At 38.6% G+C, this 24,809-nt stretch overlaps 1 protein-coding gene across 1 annotated transcript; it reads left to right on the top strand.

Moving 5' to 3' along the window:
• Positions 1–2,126: 2,126 nt before the first annotated feature.
• On the top strand, positions 2,127–23,254 carry LOC118245663 (interleukin-5 receptor subunit alpha-like). The gene is made up of 10 exons (XM_035542042.1): positions 2,127–2,229; positions 2,602–2,756; positions 2,867–3,014; positions 3,599–3,707; positions 3,839–4,026; positions 7,131–7,267; positions 14,506–14,650; positions 18,620–18,707; positions 20,498–20,588; positions 23,135–23,254. Exons 1-10 carry the CDS (start codon positions 2,127–2,129, stop codon positions 23,252–23,254), a joined length of 1,284 nt encoding a protein of 427 aa, XP_035397935.1.
• Positions 23,255–24,809: the final 1,555 nt, after the last annotated feature.

The raw sequence follows: 24,809 nt of genomic DNA on the forward strand, positions 1-24,809 counted from the left end.
TGTTCTGTTACTCTTCTCATCTATGGTGGCATAAATGAAAATATGCATTCTTTGACAAGTAGTGTATCAAAAAGCCTTTTACATATGGATGGCTTTTTGTTTCCTTGTGATCACCTTGGGTGTTCTTATTTTACAGTGTTTTCCCTTTGCTGTATTCTGGGGACTAATGCACTGTGTATAAACATAAGAGATGTCCTGTGGGGTCAGCCCAGTGGTGCAGCTCCTATTCTGTCTGCAGCAATGGCAATAGGAGGTACCACTGGGATATATTCCACAACGTTGTCCACCTCTTGCAACCCAGCATCCACAGTTGCTAAATTAGAGATGTCAGAGTCTACCTTCATGCCTAATACTTTTTGGAACCTTTTCATAAACCTGCTTTCTGCCAGTTTGCCCAGTCCTATTCTCAGCCTGCTGATATCATCTGCCATCACACTTCCCGTGGCTTCAAGGTGCAGGAGTTCATTATGCACTGAGTAGAGATTGCCTTCAGTGCTGTACAAAAGGTACTCCTAGGAACAAGCCACCTTTGGGAAACAGCAGTGCTCTCTCCTGAAATGTCTTTCTTTGACTCAAACCGTCTTTTTTTTTTTTTTTCCCCTAAGTTTATTCAGACTTTAAAAATCTTTTCTCTGCCCCTGTGTTTTCTCTCTCCATTTGAATGCAGTCGGTTATATTGCCACACAGATGATTTCTATTTTTGTTTCTAACACCAGAAGCATTTGTTATTTTAAGATCTTGTTCCCTTTCCTATTTTAAGTCCCTCTTCACTTGTGTTTTCCATAACTGTCATGTTACTGACAGCTACAAATATTTAATTTTTAACTTGTTTAGTGTTTTCCACCCTCATTTTTCCCTTTGTACTGATTTAAGTACATACATGTTCCTAAGACTACTTTTGGGGGCTTCACCATGGGAATGGATGAGAACTTTATAACTACTACATGTTGGGTTATAAACCCATGAAACCTTGTTTTCATTTTACATTTTCCCTGACGTTTACTTTCGCTACAAACAATACCATTCCAAGGGTATCATTAAAGAGCAGTGAGGGCAAGCATAGCTTACCCTGAACTGTCTTATTTCCCAGGCACACCAAGCAGAGAAATATACTTTTTTATTTGCTGTGCACATGGTCGAATGCCCTGATTTGGCATGCATACTGCAGCTGTTGCTGCTGCCATAGCTGAGACAAATACCAGAGAGAACCAGGTGGGGGAATCTCTATCTTAAAGCATTCTGTCATGATTTTTTATAGCGCTTCATGTGGATTTAGTACTGAAAATATTCAAAGCCATGGTAATTGAGTTAGTTGTTGAGTGAAAAGCCCAGAACACAGAGGCTTTGAAAAGCCCAGAACATAGAGGCTTATTAATTCTGTGGAGAACTGTTTGAGAGGTCATCTTACATCAAGAGAACTGCCTTTGACTGAACAGTCAACCATCAGAGAAGCATCAATGTGCATGTCTTTCTAAAAACAACTTTGACCAGTGTGTAATCTGTTTGCTCACTCTACCCCAAAGTTTGCAAATGTGGCATATTCTTGCTGATACTCACTTTTGAAAATGGCAGGATTCATTTCTCTTCTCCTCAGATAGTTACCATTCATTTTATCCTAAAGTAGATATCTAAAACTGGTAATGTGAATCACAACCTAGAAGTAACAGTTGCTCTACTGCCACTAGAGGCTAGAGGACTCCCACAGATACAGCTGATGTTTCTGTATCTATATAAAGTTATCTTGGATGATTCCCACCCAAGCTGTCTGCTACCAGGCACTGTCAGTAGTGTCATTTCTGTGATCTCGCCATGCAAACTAAGGAGCACCCCAATTCAAAACCAGCTCAATATGGCACACGCATCATCCTTGGCCCTGGCATACAGTTAAAGACTAGGTTTAAATACAAACATCCTGGTAATAGAAGACACTGACCAACAAGACCCATTGACAATGAGTTATTTCATACTTACTTCCTATATTTTGGACATCATTTAAGTGGTTAAGTTACTGTTTCATATTATTTCACAGATGCAAGATGAAAACATCATGTTCTAAGAGCTTTTCCAGCCAAAGTTGCAACTAAAGAGTCTCAATTTCTGCAGACCTGTGGCCCAAAGCATTTGCTATGGCACATATTACATTTGTTCCTGTCGTGTTGATACTAACTTTATTACAGCATAAAACACTGTTTTCCACTAGCCTGACAAGTGGACAACCAGACGTAGCGGGTAAGTAAAATATTAAGTAACAGTTCATCCTATGTTAGCCATCCCAGATGTCTGATCAGAACTTCTTTTCAAGGCTCTTTCTACAACCAGTGGATAGACATAGAGACCAAACCCATAGGAAAATTGTCCAGGATAGTTAAAAGTGAATCACCTGACATTTTGGTAGCTATAGATCAGTAAACATAAATCTCACTGTTAAAGTCATATTACTGAATATGACAACCTATTCCATGTGAGAACAGAGCTCTCGGGGATCTGATGAATGTGCAAGCCTTACTGGGAGCAAAATCCTTTGTCTATGCAGTTGGGGGCAGGTCTTCCATGCCCCCATGTGTCATTATAAATGACAAAGTAATGTCATTATAATTGCAGATGAGCTTGGGCTACATAATGATCTGCAGATTACCAAGTATGATTCCAGAGTTATTCTGTCCTGGAACAATAACCTGACAGAAGAAGAGACAAAGAAGTACAGTGTGAAGTATATTTTGAGTTACACATTCTTCAATACCTCTTATGAAAGGAAAGTAAGTTGTTCAACAGTTACACGTAGTTTAAAGTGAAACCACACATTTGGTAAGTAAATTTGCATCATTTTCCTTTCAGTACTTAGTACTGTCTATCTTCCTCCTCTTAGGAAAGATTACAAGAAAAGAAAAAGATAATACGTCTTGAGTTACATTCTGGTTTTAATGCTAAAGTTAAAACACAGCTTTTTGCAAAAGAAACTGAAGAGCTAATTAAGGAGAGTGGCTGGACAGAATGTACTTACAAGGCTCCTCCAGGTCTGTTATTTCCTGCATGTTGTTAAGACACAAGCACTCATGACAATATTCTGTCTTGGAGACATATTACTTCTAAAAGCCCATTTACACCATTTTTTTGGTATGGATATAACAAAATGACTCATAGCATCTTGAAATATTATGGAATCATTTTAGACATGTTCAGATTCAGAAAACTAGCCCCACTGCGTGAGATGTCAGAACAACCCGAGCACTCTCTCCATCTTCCCTGACAGCTCCTATGTCTGTTGAGATTGCTTTCTGTATTACCTGGCTTCAGGAAAACTTAAAAGAGTAGAGATCTTCAGCTAGTATTCCAGACATTTCTTTATTTTTTTATTTTTTTATATATATATTTTTTATCTTTTACTGTGTTAGTAAGGCTTTTGGTGGTAGCAGAAATGCTTCTCAGTTATCATGGCCTCAAAAGCTGAAAGACCCATTTGTTCTCATCCACCAGTTATCCTCCAGAAATAAGGATGCCTGATGGGTTTGTAAAGTCATCCATCATGTTGTTATTAGAAAATCCATATAAAATAAACTTCATATTTTCACTTTTTTTTTTTCTGATTTCTTTGTTGCAGTATATATTCAGAATCTTTCATGCATCATATATAATATTTCTTTCTTCAATTGCACCTGGCACATTAAAGCGGAAGCTCCTGCACATATCCAGATTTTTTTTTCATACAGGTAAAGACCTTGTGCAAAATAAGTATCAAACTTTTTTTGTTTGTTTGTTTATTTGTTTAACCCAAGTCTATTATACCTCGTCTAAGGCCTGTTATAACTTCATCTACAACACTCATATTTTCTTCCCACAGACAGACAGGAAAATATTTTGAATGCCAGCAATATATTAAAAATGCAAGGAAGAAAAATATTGGATGCCACATGAAAGACATATATTTCCAGCCATCAAGAAAAATCAAATTAAATATATCTGTAACAGATCTGAAAAATAATTCAAGGGGACTTTCTTATTACAAAGCTTTTCTACCTCAGAAAATAGGTAAGTATTATCTATTACTGCCAGTTATGAAAAGTTCATTTATTAATTATTTTATTGGTCTTGAAGCAAAGAAATGAAAGAGGGAAGTGTGAAAAAGTCAAATATTATTTCTAACTTGCTACGCATTTATATCTCTGAGAATTTTACACAAAAATTAAACAAAAATAATTGTGGCTCAAAGGCTTTTATTTCTTTTTCTCTGAAGTAATACCATTGTTTATCTACAATTGTCCCTTAAAAATGATAGGATATTGTGAGAAAATGTTTTAAAGGTTTCATTCCATGCAATTTGAAAAAAAAATATATGCTCTGCTTTTCTCCAGTTTTTCTCTTTTCTATCATTTTTTTTTCTTTTATAGTCCTGAGGAAAGAGATAAAGAAAAAGGAATATAAACCCACAAAAGTCTCACTAATAACTGATCTGAGAATATGAGTGTTCTCAAGTATCAGTAACATATTTATTTATCTATGAAGGCATTTTTCAGTTAAAATTATTTTGCCAGTGATTTTTAACTACTGACAGTCCTGAATGATCAGATTAGTTTATTTTTCCTTACTTCATTGTGATGTTTGAATTAATCCCATTAGTGAGAAATTCTCCTGAGTTTTACCACAGATTGCAGACTCAAATACTTTAAATCATGAAAGTATTGATCATATTTCAGACCTGTGACATGGGAATTGGGCATAACTCAAATGAAAGCAAAAACTCATTAAAAACTATCAAATCTATCCTGAGCTAGATCTCTTTTGCTCTTATACAGTATTCTCTTTTGTTCTCATACAATTATTGGCTTTACCAAAATAATTATGCTGCAGTCAGAACCAGCTAAAAGCGGTATGTTCTGTTTTAGCAAAATGACACATTTTCAAGTAAATAGTTGTGTTGTTCCCTACCCGCCCCCCGCCCCCATCTTCAGGACATTGTGTTAGGTGTTTCATAGCTGAACTGGGAGGAGCTCACTTCCAAAATGGCTGCCTGTGTCCCATCCCACCCCCTAGTCTCCCCAGCAGAGAAGTACATCTGGTCAGAGCATCTGATGCTTCCCTGCTTCTCTCTCTGCACTGCATTACAATCTCTTCCCCCCTGTTTAGAGCTATATCACTGCCTCCCCTTTGCTGAGGCCAGGCCACCAGCACTTCCTCCCAGCCCATCCTGTCATTTCCATTGACTCATCAGCATGGCTGCATGCCAGCCACAGCTGGTTCGGCCAACAGCTTCCCCTCCTGTCCCAGTGTAGAGCAGAAACCTGCCTTGCTCCTAAAATCCATTGCCTAATTTTGGTAGCGTGCAGCAACCCCAAGGGTGCTTGCAGGTGATGCTTTTCCACACGTTGCAAGTCATGGCATTTCCCTTGCAAGGCTCTAGTGTTGCAAGTCAGTGCTGCCTTCTCCCCCTGAGAAGGCAGTTGCACCCTTTGTACCACACTCATCAGAAAGGCTCTTTTGTGCTTGGTTCCCCTTCTTCAACAGGAGCACACCCAGCTGGGCTTCAGCCAACCTTGTCCTGCCACTCTCCTGGAGGTGCTGTGGGGTGCCAGCCCCTGCAAGCCCAGTTCTTTTCACGTACCATGACACGCTTCCCGACTAAGCAGGACTTGTGCTTGCCCTGTGCTGCATGCAGCCCAAGATAACTCAGCCCTAGCTGCCCAGGTGGCTGAAGAAATTGCCCTCTTCAGGGCTGCATTCCTACTCTCGGTACACTCACAGCAGGGTGAGATGCTCTGGAAATAATATCTCAGAGGTGAAAACATGTTTTTACCACTGAAGAGGCCAAACACAAAGTAGCTGCTGTTCACCTTCCTCACCTTTCATGGCTGGGGTACACCTCGACCCTCAAGGCTGGTCTGTGCCAATAGGGTCAGTTTCAGGGGCAGGCGGAAGAGGACAACTTTACAAGCCTGAGGTTGCGAAAGAAGCTTTTGCTAACTTTGTGGAGACTGCCTAGGGCTCATTACTCAGCGAGGAGACTTCTCAAGATGGGGAACAAAAAAGAAAAGCCAAACAGGAAACCTTAACATGACACACACTCTTGTAGAATGAGACAGGTTCATGCAGCTGCAACTGCAGGAAAACGCATACAGCTGCTTCATGGAGGAGCAGCGTTGCCACTCTCCCTCTCTGTCTCTGTCTTCTTAGTGCCATGCTGCAGCCATGCCAGTGTCAGGCCTTACCAGTTCTGTCCCCATAGCCCTGTGGTGAATACATGCCTCTTCTGGGAGAGCTTTTTTGGAGGACTGCAGCTGTGGTTCCTCCCTTTGTGGCAGCACAACAGAAACTGCAGAGGGTTCACACTGCCTGAGCACTCCAGCACACACCTGTACCTGACTGAGATCAGTGCCCCAGCACTTGCCATGCTGGAAATTAGTTATCTAAACCAAATGCTAAAATCCATGGAAATGAAACATGCCTTGCTACCAACCCTGCCCACCTTCCCTGCACAAAACACATGGCCGCTGCATGCCTTGCAGTTCATGATGGGAAGTGGTGGGGTGGGGAATTATTCTTTTATTGTTTACATCTCCTAAGCCTGTCTTGCTCCAAAGGAAATAATTTCCTCCATAGCAAGTGCTCATGTGCTCATTTGAAAAAGAAATAGATGTTTTAAGCATGTGTAGCAAAACTCATAAAGTGAATAATACTTGCCAGAAGCCGCTACACGTCAGTGAGAACTGAAACTCCATTTTTTCAAAGTTAAACCACTGGACTTATAGACAGACGTGGGGTATCCCACAAGACACAGTGGAAATAATCCTAAACTGCTTAAAGCCTACTCCGGGGTCTTCTTGACACCCTCCAAAATTCAGGGAGTGAACACAAAGGGCCTGCTCCTCCTGCCCACCCTTGTTACCTTCCCTGGAAAGTTATATGAAAAAAAGACTGCTTCCCTTTATTTTGAGGCACAAATGGATAGCACTTAGTGAGCAGCACTTTTAAAGAAATCATCTTGTTCACTGAGTGCTTGCTCTGCATGTGGGAAACTCCAGTTCAAATAGGCAGTTGTCTATTGTAAAGACTGATGTACTGTGTTGTTGTTGTTTCGCATCAGCATAAATATGAGAAACAACATGAGGTACAGAAGAACTTTCTGTGCTTATTTTCAGAGAAACTCAACCCACCGATCAACGTCTCAGTTTCCCTTGAAAACAGAAGTATTAAAATTCACTGGAAACCCCCGCCTACCATTGGTTCAGCAAGTAACAACTGCTTCATGTATCAAGTGAAAATAACAGACCATAAGGTAATCATTCTGGGAGGAATGTACTTATTCCCCTTAGCAAAATTTATATAAAAATGAGGCATACTTCGACCTTAAAGGAATTAAAACTCAAACAAACTTTAAAGAAACCTTAAGATCATTCTTAAATAGCCCAACATTTTTTGTCTTTTTGGTCAAAAAGAGAAAATCAACATATTTTAGGAAGTTTTTTTCGGATTCATTTTTGCATTCAAGTGGACTGCTTTTTTGTTTTGTTTTGTTTTTTATTTTTCTTTTCATCTTGAATTTGAATTGTACATTAGCATCACTCAGATTAGTGACTTTTTGCTATTGATAAAAAGACATTATTTGTGAAAACTGAGAAACAGAAGAAAGGGTAAAAACCTTTCATTCAGAAAGGTAATTTTCAGCCAGAAGAATATGTTATTGAAAGATGCTAAATATCACTGTTCCCGTGTCTTTTCCGTCCAAAGATAAGACTTGCATATTTTACCTTATTTTTTTCATACAAGGAAAAACTGGATGGCTACAGTTGCACTGTAAAGACACTGTATGGTGTGTTTTGCCATAAGGTTGTTGGCTAATATGTATTGGTCAGGCTCCAGCTTATCTCATTTGTTCTGGAACTGCAGCTATCTTCTTTTCTACAGAAATAGTATACAGATTTATTCACTCTTAGCAGCTCTTTTCCTTGTTTCAATATTCACAGCTATTTTCAGAGTTTTTCTGAAGGATGTTAAACATTTTTAATTGTTATTTAAAAACACTGAAACACTTTATATCTTTTGTTTAGTGTTGAAATGTTCCTAGTGAAACAAATTAAGTTTTTGAATCTAAAAAGACGCTAAATGTGAAAAGTAGGAAAACACTTTTACAAATTCAAGATGATGATTATGAAGATGATGAAGGGACTGGAGCACCTCTCCTATGAGGAAAGGCTGAGAGAGTTGGGAATCTTCAACCTGGAGAAGAGGAAGCTAAGGGGGGATCTCTTCAATATCTACAAACACCTGAAGGAAGGGTGCAAAGAAGACAGAGCCAGGCTTTTGTCAGTGGTGCCGGGGCCAGCACCAGAGGCCCTGGGCACAAACAGGCCCACAGGAGGCTCCCCCTGAGCACCAGGCAGCACTTCTGTGCTGTGCGGGTGACGGAGCCCTGGCACAGGCTGCCCAGAGAGGCTGTGGGGTCTCCTCCTTGGGGATATCCAAAAGCCGCCTGGAGATGGGCCTGGACAGCCTGTGTTGGGTGGCCCTGCCCATATATTTTATTTTATTTTTTTATTTTTAAATAAGCTGAGTGTAAATAAGATTCTATCACACACCAAGAATTTTGAATCGATTTCTGCCTGGATAACATCTGTGTTTTCTTGATGTTCCACCTGAATCTTAAGATAATATGTATAAGTATTTTGTTTGAAAAACGCTTGTAGATATTTCAAAACACTCCCCCAACTAGACAGAAACTGAACAAGTGTTTGTTTTGAAGTGTAGCTGCATAATGTTGCATTTTAACAGGAAATTAATTACTTGTAGAAAGACACTATTCATAGAATCATAGAATCATAGAATCATAGAATCATAGAATCACAGAATCACAGAATGGTTTGGGTTTGAGGGGACCTTAAAGATTGCCCAGTTCCTTCCCCCTGCCATGGGCAGGGTCACCTCCCACTAGACCAGGTTGCCCAAAGCCCCATCCAACCTTGCCTTGAACACCTCCAGAGATGGGGCATCCACAGCTTCTCTGGGCAACCTGTTCCAGGACCTCACCACCCTCAGAGTAAAGAATTTCTTCCTAATATCTAATCTAAACCTACCCTCTTTTGGTTTAAAGCCATTCCCCCTTGTCCTGTCACTCCACCCCCTGACAAAGAGTCCCTCCCCAGATTTCCTGTAGGCCCCCTTTAGATACTGGAAGGCCGCTGTAAGGCCTCCCCCGAGCCTTCTCTTCAGGCTGAACAACCCCAACTCCCTCAGCCTGTCTTCACAGGAGAGGTGCTACAGCCCCTTGATCATCTTTGGAGCCCTCCTCTGGACTCATTCTAATACTTCCATGTCCTTCTTGTGCTGGGGCTCCCAGACCTGCATGCAGCACTCCAGGGGGAGTCTAATGAGAGAAGAGCAGAGGGGGAGAATCACCTCCCTCTCCCTGCTGCTGGCCACACTACTTCTGATGCAGCCCAGGATACATTTGGCTTTCTGAGCTGCAGGCACACGCTGCTGGCTCATGTTGAGCTTCTCATTAACCAACACCCCCAGGTCCTTCTCCTCAGAGCTGCTTTCAATCCATTCTCCACCCAGCCTGTATTTGTGCTTGGCATCGCTCTTACCCAGGTGTAGGGCCTGTAGGTGTAGGGTGGATTGGCTTTGATGAACAGTGTAAAGTTCTCCAGACCCACCTCTTATGCCTCAGAACCTCACAGGTTCCTCTGGATGGCATCCCTTCCCTCCAGCGCGCTGAAGCTGTTGATTAAAAGCATATGATTTCCTGACATCAGAATAAAACTATGTTGGCTCTCAATGTACTCCTCAAAACTAAAACATCTTTGCTAATTTAAATTGCAATATTAATTTGTTGCTAAAATTTGTAATTAGGTTTCAGCCTTGCAAAGCTTTTCTCTCATACTTAATTCATGCTATATTTGGTGAATTATTCATGTGAAATACATGTGAATCCTTGCAGGATGGTGCTCACAATTTACATGTCAATGTTGTTATTTCTATATACATCACTAAAATAATCACTTCTGTTGTTTACATACTTTATTATATATTTAGTGATCATTCATGTCGTATCAGCAGCTTCTCTTAGTTTTAACAGTAAAAAATAGAACAGTATTATAGTTTTGCTTATGCAGCATGGTGGCAATATGGTGGCATTGCCAGCTGGTGGTTTAAAATTACATAGCAGTAAGAGCTGAAATGTTTTCAGGCAGATTCTTATTTGCACTCCCAAAGAGTTGAAGGCCAAGAACTTAACATATGATACTAAAAAACTCAGATATGTGTTTGAATGTGAATTTTCTGAATCTTTGGTGTTTTCATTCAAGGTCTCTTTTAAGCTGTGTTTTTCTTCAAGAACCTAAATTTTAACTAACATGCCTGAATGCACAGTACTGTAGCAATAAAAGGCTTATCTAAGCTAATAAGACTATTAAAGTCTGAAAGAACATATGACTAAATTAATATATATCCATTCTTTGTTAGACACAGTAGAAAGGAAAAGTACAATAAGGTAGACACATTACTGGACACATAACATTATTTTCCTATATTACATCAGGGTTTATTAGTTCAGATGTTTAGTTTATTAGCTAATCCTCATAAACAGCTTCCAGAGCTGCATTGGATCTTCTCATATGCCCTCACTGCAGCACGTGGAAAAGGTGTTTGGGTCTGTATGTGGATATGAGACCTCTCAGCCCTCTTTTTTTTTTTCCAGAAGAAAGACAGGTAGTCTCCTTCTAGGCCACCTCAGCACATAGTTATCATCTCCTTAACCATTCCCAAGTATAACACTTCAAAACTCATGTTAGATACATCTGGGGGCTTTCTCTTGCCCTTTCACTAAGCTCCTAATCTCTAACAGCTGGAAGCAGAGTGAGCAAGGGAGGTTCATGCTGGATCCTTGGTATGCTGCTCAGAAATGTGCTGGAACACTTCTGATCCCTTCCTGCCAATGCAAGCAGATTACTTTGCCATTTCAAGACCCAGAGCAAGTGAAGTAGAAGCAGGGAGGGCCAGGAGTAAGAGGTCCTTTGCCAGCCCAAGGCTAGGATGTGCCTGAGTTGAGTAGCTGGGTTCTGCTGTTTGCAGTTTTCTGCTGCTGCCCCTTTCCAGCTTCCTAACACCTCTCGCCCTCTGGAAGGAAATGTCAAATGCATTAAATTTTCCAGCATCTTTATTTACATGGAGTAAACTCTTCTATTTTTCTTGTCTTACAGAGATGTTCCTCTGTTTTGTACACATATGCAGGATATAAACAAAGCAAAGGAAACAAAAGGAAAATTGGGGTGCTGGTGGAAGAGAATAAACACCTACATCGGTGGAAAATTGTTGGGCTTTTTTCACAGATTAGATGGTTGGGGAGATAGGAGAGAGTCAACCAACAATAAAGTGTAGCATATGAGGGCACCAGCTAAGTGAGGGAGCTTTAAGGCAGATTTGAGGAGAATCAGCATCAATGGTAGTAATGGTTGAAAGGTAGTTACCTAGCAAAGTAGCACAAAATTGAGACACAAAGGTAAGGAAAAAACCTGCAGCAGTGTTACAGGAGACATGGGAGAGAGATGAGTAGAGCAAGACTGAAGTTCAGTTTCCTGGTCAAAGCCAGGTATTAATTGTTGTCAGATAGACTTAATTACTTGAGGTGTTAGGGTATTCCATAAACAGGGTTGTAGATATTTGTTTGATATTTATCCACCTAAGAGGATAATGATTAAAATATGTAAGTCTATATTTATTTATTCTGAATACCAGAAGAGGTGACTTCCTGAATACTCATGTGTACAGATCATAGAATCATAGAATATCCCGAGTTGGAAGGGACCCATAAGGATCATCAAGTCCAACTCCTGGCACTGCACAGGTCTACCCAAAAGTTTAGACCGTGTGACTAAGTGCACAGTCCAATCGCTTCTTAAATTCGGACAGGCTTGGTGCAGTGACTACTTCACTGGGGAGCCTGTTCCAGTGTGCGACCACCCTCTCGGTGAAGAACCTCTTCCTGATGTCCAGCCTAAACTTCCCCTCCTCAGCTAAATACCATTCCCGCGGGTCCTACCACTGGTGATAACGGAGAATAGGTCACCTGCCTCTCCACTCCCCCTCGCGAGGAAGCTGTAGACTGCAATGAGGTCCCCCCTCAGCCTCCTCTTCTCCAGGCTGAACAGGCCCAGTGACCTCAGCTGCTCCTCATACGTCTTCCCCTCTAGGCCCTTCACCGTCTTCGTCGCCCTCCTCTGGACACTCTCCAACAGTTTAGTGTCCTTTTTGTACTGTGGTGCCCAGAACTGCACACAGTACTTGAGGTGAGGCCACACCAGCGCAGAGTAGAGCAGGACAATCACTTCCCTCGACCGACTAGCAATGCCGTGCTTGATGCATCCCAGGATACGGTTGGCCTTCCTGGCTGCCAGGGCACACTGCTGGCTCATATTCAACTTGCTGTCAAGCACAGCCCCAGATCCCTCTCTGTGGGGCTGCTCTCCAGCGTCTGATCGCCTAGATAATATTGTGATACAAAGAGATAAACCTTAAAAGTAGAGAGTTAAGTCTACAGGTGACTGAAAGCTAGGAAGGCTTAGCAAGCAGTATAGGGAATAAAATCTGAATTTGAAATTTTGGGTAAGTTTTAAATCAACAAGACAAAACTGAGTAATAAGGAAAATCCTATGATTAGGATGTATAGGTCAAATCTGAAAAAAAAAAAAAAAGAAAAAAAAAGGAATTAATGTGTAGGCAGTAAAGCTGAAGAAAAAAGGTCTGTGGATTACATTGAACCACAAACCAAGTCAATAATTCTACGTTATTACACAAAGGTCAAAAGCTATTAAAGTATATATGATAGGCATGTCACACGTAGGTCATGACTAATTCTCCTGTCTAGCTGCTAAGTTTCGCCTGGAGTCTCAAATTGTGCTTTGGGCACCACCACAAAATATAAATACATTGTAAGAAAGTTCAGAGAACATTTACCCTAAACCTGTCCTTCAGTCTCCACCACCTGGAGCATGTTTTCAAAACTTCTGCTCATTTTGTCAACATTTTATGAGCGGAAGCTTTGAAGACATGCTTTAGGAGGACACCGTCTAGAGTAAAGGACTGTAAGTAACTTGTGTGAACCCTCCTCTGGTACATAAAAGGATATTAATGAGAGCATAAGTATCATACTCGTGACTACTTGTGAGTAGGATAAATAGTAATTAGCTAAATTTGAAGCAAGAAAAACAGGCAAAAAGTTAGGAGAATTGTTCTAATTCCAAGAAAACTCTAGCAAGGCAACAGGTTTGCAGGCCTGCTTGGGGTGACTCTGCATTGAGTTACAGATGATAGGTTAGACAAGTATCCTCCAAGAATGGTCTGGGTAGACCAAAAGTTGCTGCACGTCATGACTGACATAGGATGGCCTCCACAATTTTATAAGATGTCTTTCATTCTTGCACTTTGGTAATTTCTTGCAATGACATGACCTTATTATTGGCTCCTTAGGAAAAAAATTTCAGGCACAGAATGTAGTGAGCACTGAAACATCATACTTACTTGTAGTTTGCTGTTGAAAGTCCTCATATCACACATTTTTACTTACTTTGAAAAACTTAGCATGTGTACTTTTGGATCTGTTTTTGGCAACAGATATGGAAAGAGGGTCACAAAGAGTGAAGGAAGAGAAAGAAGTTGTGTGGTACACAGCCAAATCCATACTGTGATCAGTATAAGGAAAGCAGGAGGTCACCTTTTCTTAAAGTTGCCCTCATTATGCTTTCCGAACTCCAAAGATGCAGATTCTGAGCCCATTTATTTCTGAGATGCATATTCAGATATACTGAGTATTCTTCTTTGCCAATTCCTAACATTAATGCTAATTTTTCTGAGCAGAAGCTTCCTGCCTTTTTGCCTTCTCTTTTTTTTTTTTCTTTCTTTCTTAATTTTTAGCATTGTTTGTTTATTTCACCTAGCTCCAGTTTTCAAAGTTGGTGAATGATTTTGAGAACCCGCTGTTATAGACTGTGGTGAACCTTGCATATGTTTTATCTTTTGAAGTGACATGCTTTCATTTATAGACACAATTAAAGATGTTTCAAAATAGTCACTAAAATAATGGACAACCCTCACCATTAGACAGTTGAAAACTGAAAGCTTTTTTCTAGCAGAAAACTAAAGACAGCACACTACCCACAACAAAACCTTTGAAACTTGTGGATTCATTATTACTGTATTCATCCTATATTTGGTGTGAGAGAAAAAAAAAGGGAATAAGTGCTTTCAGATTCTGACCATTCAAACACAGCTGATACTTCCTTCCATCTTTTCAGTTTTAACCTCCTAATTTTTAAACCTGAGTTGAGTTTTAATACATGCCAGCTAAAAGACAGATTGTGTCTGATATAAACACTTTTTTCTAAAAATCTCTTTTTACTAGGCTTGATATATAAGTAACATTGTAGTTAAGTTAAGTAGTATTTGACATCCATAGACTTTTATCTGTTTCAATTGCAATGTGAAATCACCTAAAATAACCCCTTAAACCTGTCTTGATAGATTGTAGATGTTGCTGCAGAGAAATATGAGTATCCACTTCACAGGCCAGCAAAGAAATGTACAGCACAAGTGAGGGCAAAGAAAGAAGTATGCATAAGAAACAAGATATGGAGTGACTGGAGTGAACCAGTGATTATTCATGATGGTAAGTTATCATGTATTTATCATTCATAACTCTTATCATTATATGTTAGTATCATTTAGCATATTTACTTTCTGTTCTTTTTGCTGTACTGTATTATTATTACTGTACTGTAGCAGTATGTGGAAGTCCATGCCATGCACCAGGTCACACAGCTCTACATGCTGTGGGGAGATGTACTCTTTGATCTAATGGGCTGATCTAATGGGTTAACAGCACAGGACTGTTCTCCCAGTGTGATTTGGCAGCCTTTAGAAAACAAAAATGGTCAGCAGCTGCATGGCTCACAACATCCCCCTGCCTGTTCTGCAATGGACTTCTTTATGGATGCTTTCAGCTGAAGACAGTAAGCCAAGAAACACATGAATGTCATAAAGCTCATCAAATCATGTAGTCCCTAAGGACTAAATTTAACATATTTCTATTACTGTATCAGGAGAATAATTTCTCATCTGACAGAGATAGGAAGTAGTTACGCTCACATTCAAATATATGTGCTCTGGCTCCCAGTTTGCTTTAGTACAAATTAAACAAGAACCATGTTTTTTCCTTCACCTCCTATGACTAGATTTTAACATTCATATGCTAACAAGTGACTCTTGTGCTTTCCATGATTAGAAAAATGCCTCCATGTACAGCAGCTTCATAATGTCAGGTTGGGTAAAGGGGAAGTTGGATAATGGAATGAGTAACACTCAATATTTACGTAATGTAGATAGACTTGTCTCTGCATGTTGACATGAAAAACTGTTCAATACTATTGTTAATAAAATGATACAAGATAAATATTTAATGCAACAGACTGTATTTTTCGCATATGTCTTTTTGATTCATTGAGTTTCAAATACATGTTTATTTGAAGAGACAGGTAATACAAGGCCAGACATTGATATTTTTGCAATGGATTGAATGTAAATTCAGTCATAGGGTTTATATGATGCAGTCTGTCTACTCCACCAAATGCCTTACCACATCCCACTATTCTGTTGGCACCTCTCAGCTACCATCTCTGCGGTCCAGATTCATTCACTTCATTTCAGAAGCATTTCACTTCTGAAATACTCAGAGAGAGGAGCTTCATGTGCTCACTATGGTGAAGGAGAGGACACATTTCAGCCCATCAGAGATTTGAATTAGCCTTTGGAAATGTTTCTTTCTTCTCATCGAAGAGAGCATGAGCTTTGGACATTAGCATGCAGAGAGGTCTTCCTGGTGCCTCATGTCAGGCTGATGTGTAGACAGTGGAGGGAGGGGAAATTAGAAGGGCTTTTCCTAGTAGGGAAATGTAGGTTTACTCATTCTCTGCCAGCCCCTCACCAGAAGAAGGAAATGGAGTTGAGCAGTCATCCACCCTGATTCCAGCCTACCAAGCCTTGCTTTCAGCAGCTGCAGCTGTCTGACTGTTTTCAACATCACTGGTTTCCCAACTTTCTCTACAGCTGTTGTTGGAGCTTAACAATCACAGCTTGTTTCCTTTCCTTCAGAAAAGTTTGTAGAAGAAAAGACTGCCATTGCATATAATATGTCATATCTCCACGTGTTCAGTGCACCAAGTTGATTTACCTCTGGAGCATACTGCACATATGCACAAATTCATGTAATATACCAATTTCCCTTCTTCCTTCCTGTATTCAGAGAGGATTAGTGGCTTTTGTAAAACGAATCTGTGGAATACATTACACTGAAGGATCACATGCTCAGGCAAACTTCTTTAAGCATCTATGTTGATGCCTAGAAAGAGTTTTCTGTCCATTTTATTTTGTATTCTGTTGAAATGATTTTGGCTGCTTTTAATTGGGAATACATATAGTAAGTAGACTTTATGTAGTGCATTTTAATGCTGCCTAGATTTTATTTATTTATTTATTTATTTATTGAACTGTTATTATTAGTATAATTCATGGTAATTTCATGCAAGTCACATACCTAATTTCACAGACACAGTTATTTTTAAAATATTGAGACTTCCTGTGTAGTAACTTGAAAGGAAAAACATCAATTCAGTATTTTATTTTGGAATGTGTCATTTTTTCTGCTGAAAGTTTTGAAGCAATGTGGACTGACCTGCTTTTTGTTTACTTCCACATGACATTCTGATGTTTCATCTGGAACTTATGTTACATTTCTTTAAGAATGCATTTTTAAGAGGCATTTCATCCTCTACTTAAAAAAGCTGAAACTTCAAAATGAAATAACATAATTCAAGACATAACTAAAATATTTGTTCTGAAATGTTCATTTGACATGAAAAGAATTTGCTAATTTTCTCATGGGAAACACATTCATTTTCCATCAAAATTAGCATATGCCCTTGAAAAATAAAACAATTTAAACTGAACTGTTCAGTATAGAAACTTTCTGCTGAAAGAGAAATGTTTGATCAGCTTTATTCATATATAGAAACTTGAAATAATTGGTGTAATTTTTAGAGCTTCTGAGCATTCATAGATCACTTTGAAGTTAATAGTAATTCAGAGGTGTTCTGAATTTTGCAGGCCAAACCACTGTTGTTTGTGACTAAGTTTATACATTTGCATTTGAAAAAAAAAAAAGACAAAAAACAAAATAGCAAAACAAAATCAATCAATCAATCAATAAAAAATAAAACAACAACAACAACAAAACTTAAAAAGGTCTATCTAAAAGAATAAGTGCTTCTTTTTCTTTCACCTTTTCAAAATGTATGAGTTAAGAAAGCAAGAAGACCAAACCTCTTTGTGGTTTGGTTTATATAAAGACCAGTGCTTCCTCTTCTCTTGAGTGTGTACGTGATACAGGGTTAGCAACAGAAGGTTGCAGAACAGTCACCTCAAAATAAAGAATTAATGTTGCACAGTCCAGAAATTGTTCAGAACATGTTTTCTGAGCACACAAAAGACAAGGGGAAAACTCTGTTTTCAGCTTAAAATGAATAAAGAATAGGTTAGTATTTCAGTAGAACATAAAGGTTGTTCTTATACTTAGTTTTACACAGAGGTTTGAGAGCTTTTTCTTGGTTTTACATCAAATTTGTGGAAATTCATTTCCTTGTTTTTAACTGCAAGTGGATTCAAACCAGGAATTTTATTCAAATCTTTTGTTCTTTGAATTTGATCTAGATTGGTCCTAAAACCATTGTTTAACTGGCCTAGGACCACTAACATTTTAAGAGCTGTTCCTACCTGTTTTTATTCAAAGTACTTAGTTCAAAGGAATCCAAAATAGTCATGGTTCTAAAGCTAGGTATCAAATAAAAATAAAATTTGCCAAAAAATGCATTTTTGAGTCTATCAAAGACTTTGTTATTTTGGTATTTGGGGTATTTTAGAGGAATGAATGCAAGGTACAAAACAATATTTTCTGAACAGTATAAATATGTATTTCAAAATGTTTACTTGCATTTCTTTAGGACTTTGCCTAATGTGGTTTAAAAAGATAAGTATAATGAAAAACAAATATTGCTTCTTGAGTCAGAGAGAATATTTTGTTTGACAAAAAGCTTTTATTTTCATTTTACCTTAAATCAGTTGCAGCTGTGAAGGGGTGAGGAGGCAGCAGCATGGGTCTTATGGCGTGTGGAGATGGGAGGTGGCAACAGCAGGAATCCAGGAGCAGCTGGGGCAGCAGGAGTGTCAATGACAGATGAACAAATGGAGCCTGATATCCAGAGAAATCAGGGCTCAATGGAAACGTCCAGTGAAAGGACAGACCATGCACAGTGTGAGAGAAATCCAGGGAAAGGAAGGGATGGAGTCCATTTGTGCAGAGGAACATGGGAATTGAGATAGCAGAAAAAGCTGAGGGCTAAAAGGAGGAGGAAAGAACAATGCTGAAGGCAGAAGCCCTTGTTCCACCTAAAAAGCTTGGTGAAATATTTCTTTAAATCTTTATCAGTTCAGGATGGCACAATACTTATGAGTCATTAATATATAATTCATCCATTTATGAAATTCTCTTTCCCACATTATTAACATTATCTTTCTTCTTTCTAAGAAAAGACAGTGGACATCATGCTGCTAAGCCTCACATTGCTTTGCCTTCTAATTTTCCTGGGAGGTTTGCTGATATGTGCGTGTAGAAGGTAATATACATTTCTGGAAGGTAATATAAACTGCTGGTATGAGAGAGGTCAGGGAAAAAGAGAGATGAAGGTAAGGGTCAGCAAACCATACACAATGGATTAAAGTCAAACACCAGTCTTCTCAGATGAATTATTGTTTACAAGAAACAGATCATTGTGCATTACCAGCCGTGGCTTTAACAAAGGTGTGCTAGATGTGAGACTACATCTACTGCTGAGCAGTACCTCACAGATCCCATCACAGTCCCTGGAGCTCCAGTCTCACACCCAGATCTCAGCCATATCTCTGCTGCTGTAGATGACATTTTTCCACCTTAGTCTGACTGCTGTCTCTCACTGTGATTTTGCCCCATGGTCTTGTGGGTTCTGCTTTCAGGCCACCAGCACTAATCACACCGAAGACGAATTGCATTTCCCATGTTGCCCAAGTTCATTTCGTAATTCATGGGTATTGCCTACAACATTCTTTTCCCCTAAACTGAACAGATTACAAAAAAAAAAAAAAAAAAAAAGTGAAAGTCATGCTGACAGAAGGAATTTGCATTGCTGTACCATTAGTGGCCCTCCACCCATCACTAATAAATGCATCCTACTGACTTGACACCACTACTTTTCTCTTCAGTTACACATTTTTCCTATTGGCATAACAGAGAAGGCTTTCTGAGAAAAAAAAAAAAGTTCAGGATAGTAAAATAACTCAAGATACCTTAGTATTTGGAACATGTAATATTTAAATGAAACCAGTGTTAAAAGCAAAATAATTAATTAATGACTAAAATAACTTCTGATTAGGATAAAAGAGGTTACCATACACTCTACCTTCTTTTAACAAACAAAAACTCAAGAAACTATGGCTATGAAAGAGTTAACATTAAAATACAATATCAAATGTTTCCCCATGTGCAAGTAAAACATGTAATTGAAAGCCATTTGCATCTAAACATAAAACAATATTCTGGTCAAATAATGAGGATTGCTTCTGGTCTCAAGAGAGTAATTCAGCTGGTAGATCTCTTCTGTGGTAAATTTACATAGCGTTGAAAACCAACAGATAATCCTTTGTGATGGCACAAAATGTTTTCATGATTCTGTGCAAACACCACTCACACTCAACTTGAATTGTGCTAGACTTCATCAAAGGAGTTAAAAGACATCTTTGATGTAATGCCTGTCCCTGTCCTTTATGTTTCTTTCTTTGATTATAATATTATACAGGTAGTAATTTTATTATAATAGGAGTATTTTTTGTACTTGTTATAGTAGTATGCCATAAGCTCTTGCTTTTTGTGGAATTCAAATGTGTGTGCATATCTATAGAGTCCTTTTAAATCTCTAGCTAGTTAAAACCAGTGAGGCAGAAGAAAAGTTGGAAAAATGCTGATCAAAAGGTCAGTAATGAAACAAACAAACAAAATGTAGTATAGCTTTAGAAATGGTTAATGTCTGTTTAATTTAAATGTCTAAATCATGAATAATTTTTTGGCACCTATGGAAACAATCTCCCCCAAAATACTCAAGTTCCCTTTCTAGTCAGTGTAAAGAGTTCAGTATCTCTGAAAGATGTTAGGCGGTTCCTGACCACCTAAATTTAGATGTGTTCCTTAGATTAATAATTTCTTTCACACAGGTCACAGACCATGCTCCACTTGAGTGGTTATCTCCTCTCTGTGTTTAAGTTTCTTACTCAGTTAAATTGTTACCCAGTGTCCATTGCAGGTGCACCTATTGCAAAGTATTATTTAATTCCTGCAGACATTTTAGAGTTGCATGTCTGTATCACTCTCTTGTAGGTATAGATGCCTGGAAGTTTTAACCATGCCTGTTCCACATCCTACAGATAATATCAAAACTTGGTTAGCTGCAGATGAGACTCACCACCAGGTAGAGTTTGTCTGTACTTTTTCTCTCACTACACTGACACACATGATATTACTTGCAAGCAGAGTGGCACAACATTGTATTTGGAACAGCAGGTCAGTATTAAGAAAAACTGGGAAAACGGTATGCAGAGTTCTTGTAATGAAGCCCCCAAAAAACAACCAATCAAACAAAAAAAACAAAACCAAAAACAAACACACAGAGTGCTTGTGCAGATTACAGGACAATGATTTCCATACAAAGAATGGAGAAAGTCCTCAAGAGAATATTATGTCAAGTATGCCTCAGAGAGAAAGGGTTTCAGCATAACCACACTCAATGGACCAATGTTTTAAGGAACAATCAGCATGACTCCCTGCAGAATAGGCAATTCTGGGGTATTACATGTGTAAGCATGTGGGAAAGTTATCAAAGGAAAGAGTTTTGTGGCAAAATGCAAATCATTGGCTATTTCATAATGAGCGTGTACATACAGCAAGTAAGAGGAAGCTCAGCAATGCACGCAATATAAGCTACCTCAAGAGTGCACCTGCTCCAAGATAAATCATGTCCAGAGATATTTACTCTGGAAAAGATATGCTAATGGAAGTTAAGATGCCAGCTTATCTCACAGCAAGTTAAAAATTTTCAGTCAACTGGACAAAACAGAAAATAAATATTTCCAATATTTGTGTGGCTGCAATTAATGGAGCTCCTTGGCTGGCGCATTCAACTCTTTTTATTACTGCCTGTGATTGTGTGAGTTAGAGGAAAAAATGGTTTAGTCAGACAGTAGTCTAGATCTCTATAACTTTGGTGAAGCTACACAGTAAACTGTGCTCTAGGAAGCACAGTAAGATTGTCTCTTACCTGGTTCTTCTGCAACACATGATGGAAAGGTGCAGGTGTGCCTTAACAGTGTGTTTTTGGGGACATATCATTGAAATAGAAAACTGTTATGAGGAATTTCTCCATCCTGTGTATTCAAAACATTTTTTTCAGCGCCTTTTTTGATTTGTTTCATTCATTTTACTGTCCTACTCAACTCTATTGCTGTACTTATACTACAATATCTTAAAGTTTTCTATTAGTGCATTCAGGAATGTAACTGACAATTGCCAGTGTAAACTCCTATGCCACCTTCTCTTCTCCCAGGGGAAAAAAGTGTGCCTTTCAATGCTGTTTTTTTTTTTTTTTAATTAATTAATTAATTAAAGTATAAATATACAAGCATAACCACAAACCCTGACAGAAATTGTGGAACACCTAAATTCATGAATCACAACTAGATTGTAAGACAAGGAAAGTGAGTCTCCTCTCCTCTCCTCTCCTCTCCTCTCCTCTCCTCTCCTCTCCTCTCCTCTCCTCTCCTCTCCTCTCCTCTCCTCTCCTCTCCTCTCCTCTCCTCTCCTCTCCTCTCCTCTCCTCTCCTCAAGGCAAACATATGAAGAAATTGTTGTCTATATGCCTAATGATATCAGAAATGGCATGTGTTTTAAACTCACACCTGGAGTTCATTCCACAAGCCTCGGGCTGGCTCCCAAGAGCAATCTGTGCTCCTCTACTTTATAGTCATCTTCTCAGAAAAGAAAAGCCCAAGAGAGCTCCAGAACTGTAGTCAAGACAAGTCTTTCATTCTCAAGATTCAAAGTCATTTCTGTGACATTTCTGGCCAAAATTGTTTGATTGAATTTGACCTAAAGGTGTCATATTTGCCACCTCTTCTATGCAAAAATCCTTTGGCACACTTTTCACGAGTAATGGTATGCAAATTAACTAAAAATACCCCTTGTGATTATCACATATGGACTACGAGAATGTAAAGACAAAATTATCATCAAACATACATTCTGTATCTCCCCCAACCATTGAACTGCATGCACTACTCTTCAGACATCTTTTTTTGTTCACTATATAAAACAAAAAATAGAACAATTAATGACCACCTGAAAAAATATATCAAATATTACTAACTGAGAAAAAAGACATCTCTGTCCCCAAACTATTACAAAACACCACACACACTTTTGACAGGAAGACCTCAGCATATCTATGTAGTTATTGTCTAGATGATTACTACAAGTGGCTGAGATGAGTGTTGATGGCACATCTAGGAAAGAGAAACTGAATAAAACATATGGAACAGATCAGTACCTCAGATACTGCTGACACCTGAAATAGCAGTGACATTGGCTTTGGACATAATGTAAAGGTTAAGAAGATTGCAAAGAATGGTGCTGAGATAATCTGTTTTACCAACACATAAATACAACCGCTGAAAGCTAGAGTGTGACTTTGACATAAACTCTAGGTACACAGTTATATCATCCTTCAAGGCATCAAGCAACAAAATAAGGGCTCAGAACAGTGAAGCAAATTTGTTTATGATCACCTATTATAGGGAGAGGGTAACTAATGTGATCTCTGTATCTCAGTTATCATGACAGAGGAAGTAATCTGTACTAATCCCAGATAAATCAAATAGGTATCATGCTTGTAATAAAATTCAAGCAGAATTTGTAATACCATTGAATGCAGATGTTGTGCATAACAAATTTTTTATCCAACAGAAACAAACTTCTATGCAAATGGAAATGCACTCAGAGGTTATTCTGGGAATACTAGAAGAGAATGGAGACAACATTCAACAACAGGGACATTTGAAGGAATTTGAATTAGAAGACCTGTAGGAGTGATATGCTTTCTTTATTTACATGCAAGAGTTAACTTTCTGTTAGCTGGACAATATTCTGACTGATCTAAGAAAGGCTGATACTGGAGTTTGATCCAAATAGTCTCTTACATTGTGCAACTCTTAAAATGAGCTCGAAAGGGCACAAACACTGCCTTGCAGTTTGTCTCTAACTACTACTGATCTTCAGCCCAGTAAAATTACAGCAGCCCAAACAGTATGATCAAATATTGGAGTCCACTTGTGCCAAGACAGAATTAGAGTTTATCTCCTATAATGCTGCAATAGCTTCCAAATAATGTCCAATAAACCACTCCCTTCAGACAGGTTCTTCATACAAATCCCATGCCAACTATTCAATATCTGATTGCAGAAATAAGAAATGATGGAAGCAACAAATGTTTATGGAAACAGCAACAGAAACTCACAAGGGTTCTTTAAAGTTCCAAAAATAATTTTCTGAGGTACTACATTGTGTAAGTAGACATTAACTAGAAACAGTCATGTGTGAAGACATTAGGTCTTTTAATATGATGGACTTCTTCCTTTGTAGTTAGCAAAAGCAGAAAACCTTAGACAAGGTAAAGAAAACAATATTGTTGATGTATCATAATTGTTTGAATAAATATAACTCAGAGAATTAAAAGTTCAGAACTGACTAACTATTGATATTTATTTTTCCCTATCTTTTTGAAGAAATTGTTCTCTCTAATTCGATGAAGCTGTATCCATGCAAGTTCATTTTGAGGTATATAACCGGGGCAGACTATTTGAATTGTTAGCTAAGACAGTGTTTGTTTGACTACAAAAGAAGAAATATAGGGCCTTGATCTTGCAAGGAAGACATGTTTGTGTAGGAGGGCAATACAAGTAAATGTATGGACTTAAGTTAATGATGGACTTAAGTCTTTGGAGGGCTAGGAAGCAACCTGAAAAATCCTTGCTTTCCTTTCTGGAAAATTTCTTCATGTTCAAAACAATTTTGGTTGAAGGCAATATTTAATTTCACTCGATATAACAACTTTTGTATTATTTTAGGGACGAATATAAAAATTTTGTTTGTGAAATTTTTTGAAACATTCAGTAACTAAGGTGTTGGACTCAATGATCCTTATGGGTCCCTTCCAACTCAGGATATTCTATGATTCTAAATTAGATAAACATCTGTGCATAGTATTGATTCAAATGAATATGCCTTTTTTTTTTTTTTTTGGCAACATGTCTCTCTTATCACAGTGGGGAGGACTGCACTCTTTCTCCTTTCTTTCCAAGGAGGATCTCAAGAGCCCAAGCTGGAAAAACCTGAGCAATGAAAAGACTTTCATTGACTGTGTTTGCCATAAGACCAGGTTCCTAAATTCAGGAAAATAAATAAATAAATAAATAAAAATAAAGCAAAAAACAAAAACAAAAACAACTTTACTAGGTAGTGTTACCTTTCTTGACACAGTGTTGTGTTTTTGTTTGTTTGTTTTCTTTTTTTGTTTTGTTTTGTTTTTCACAGAAGGTAAGGGTCACCTTACCTGTGAACATCAACGCTCTTCCCCCGGTAA

Source organism: Cygnus atratus, chromosome 1, assembly GCF_013377495.2.
Source record: "Cygnus atratus isolate AKBS03 ecotype Queensland, Australia chromosome 1, CAtr_DNAZoo_HiC_assembly, whole genome shotgun sequence".
Lineage (NCBI taxonomy): Eukaryota > Metazoa > Chordata > Aves > Anseriformes > Anatidae > Cygnus > Cygnus atratus.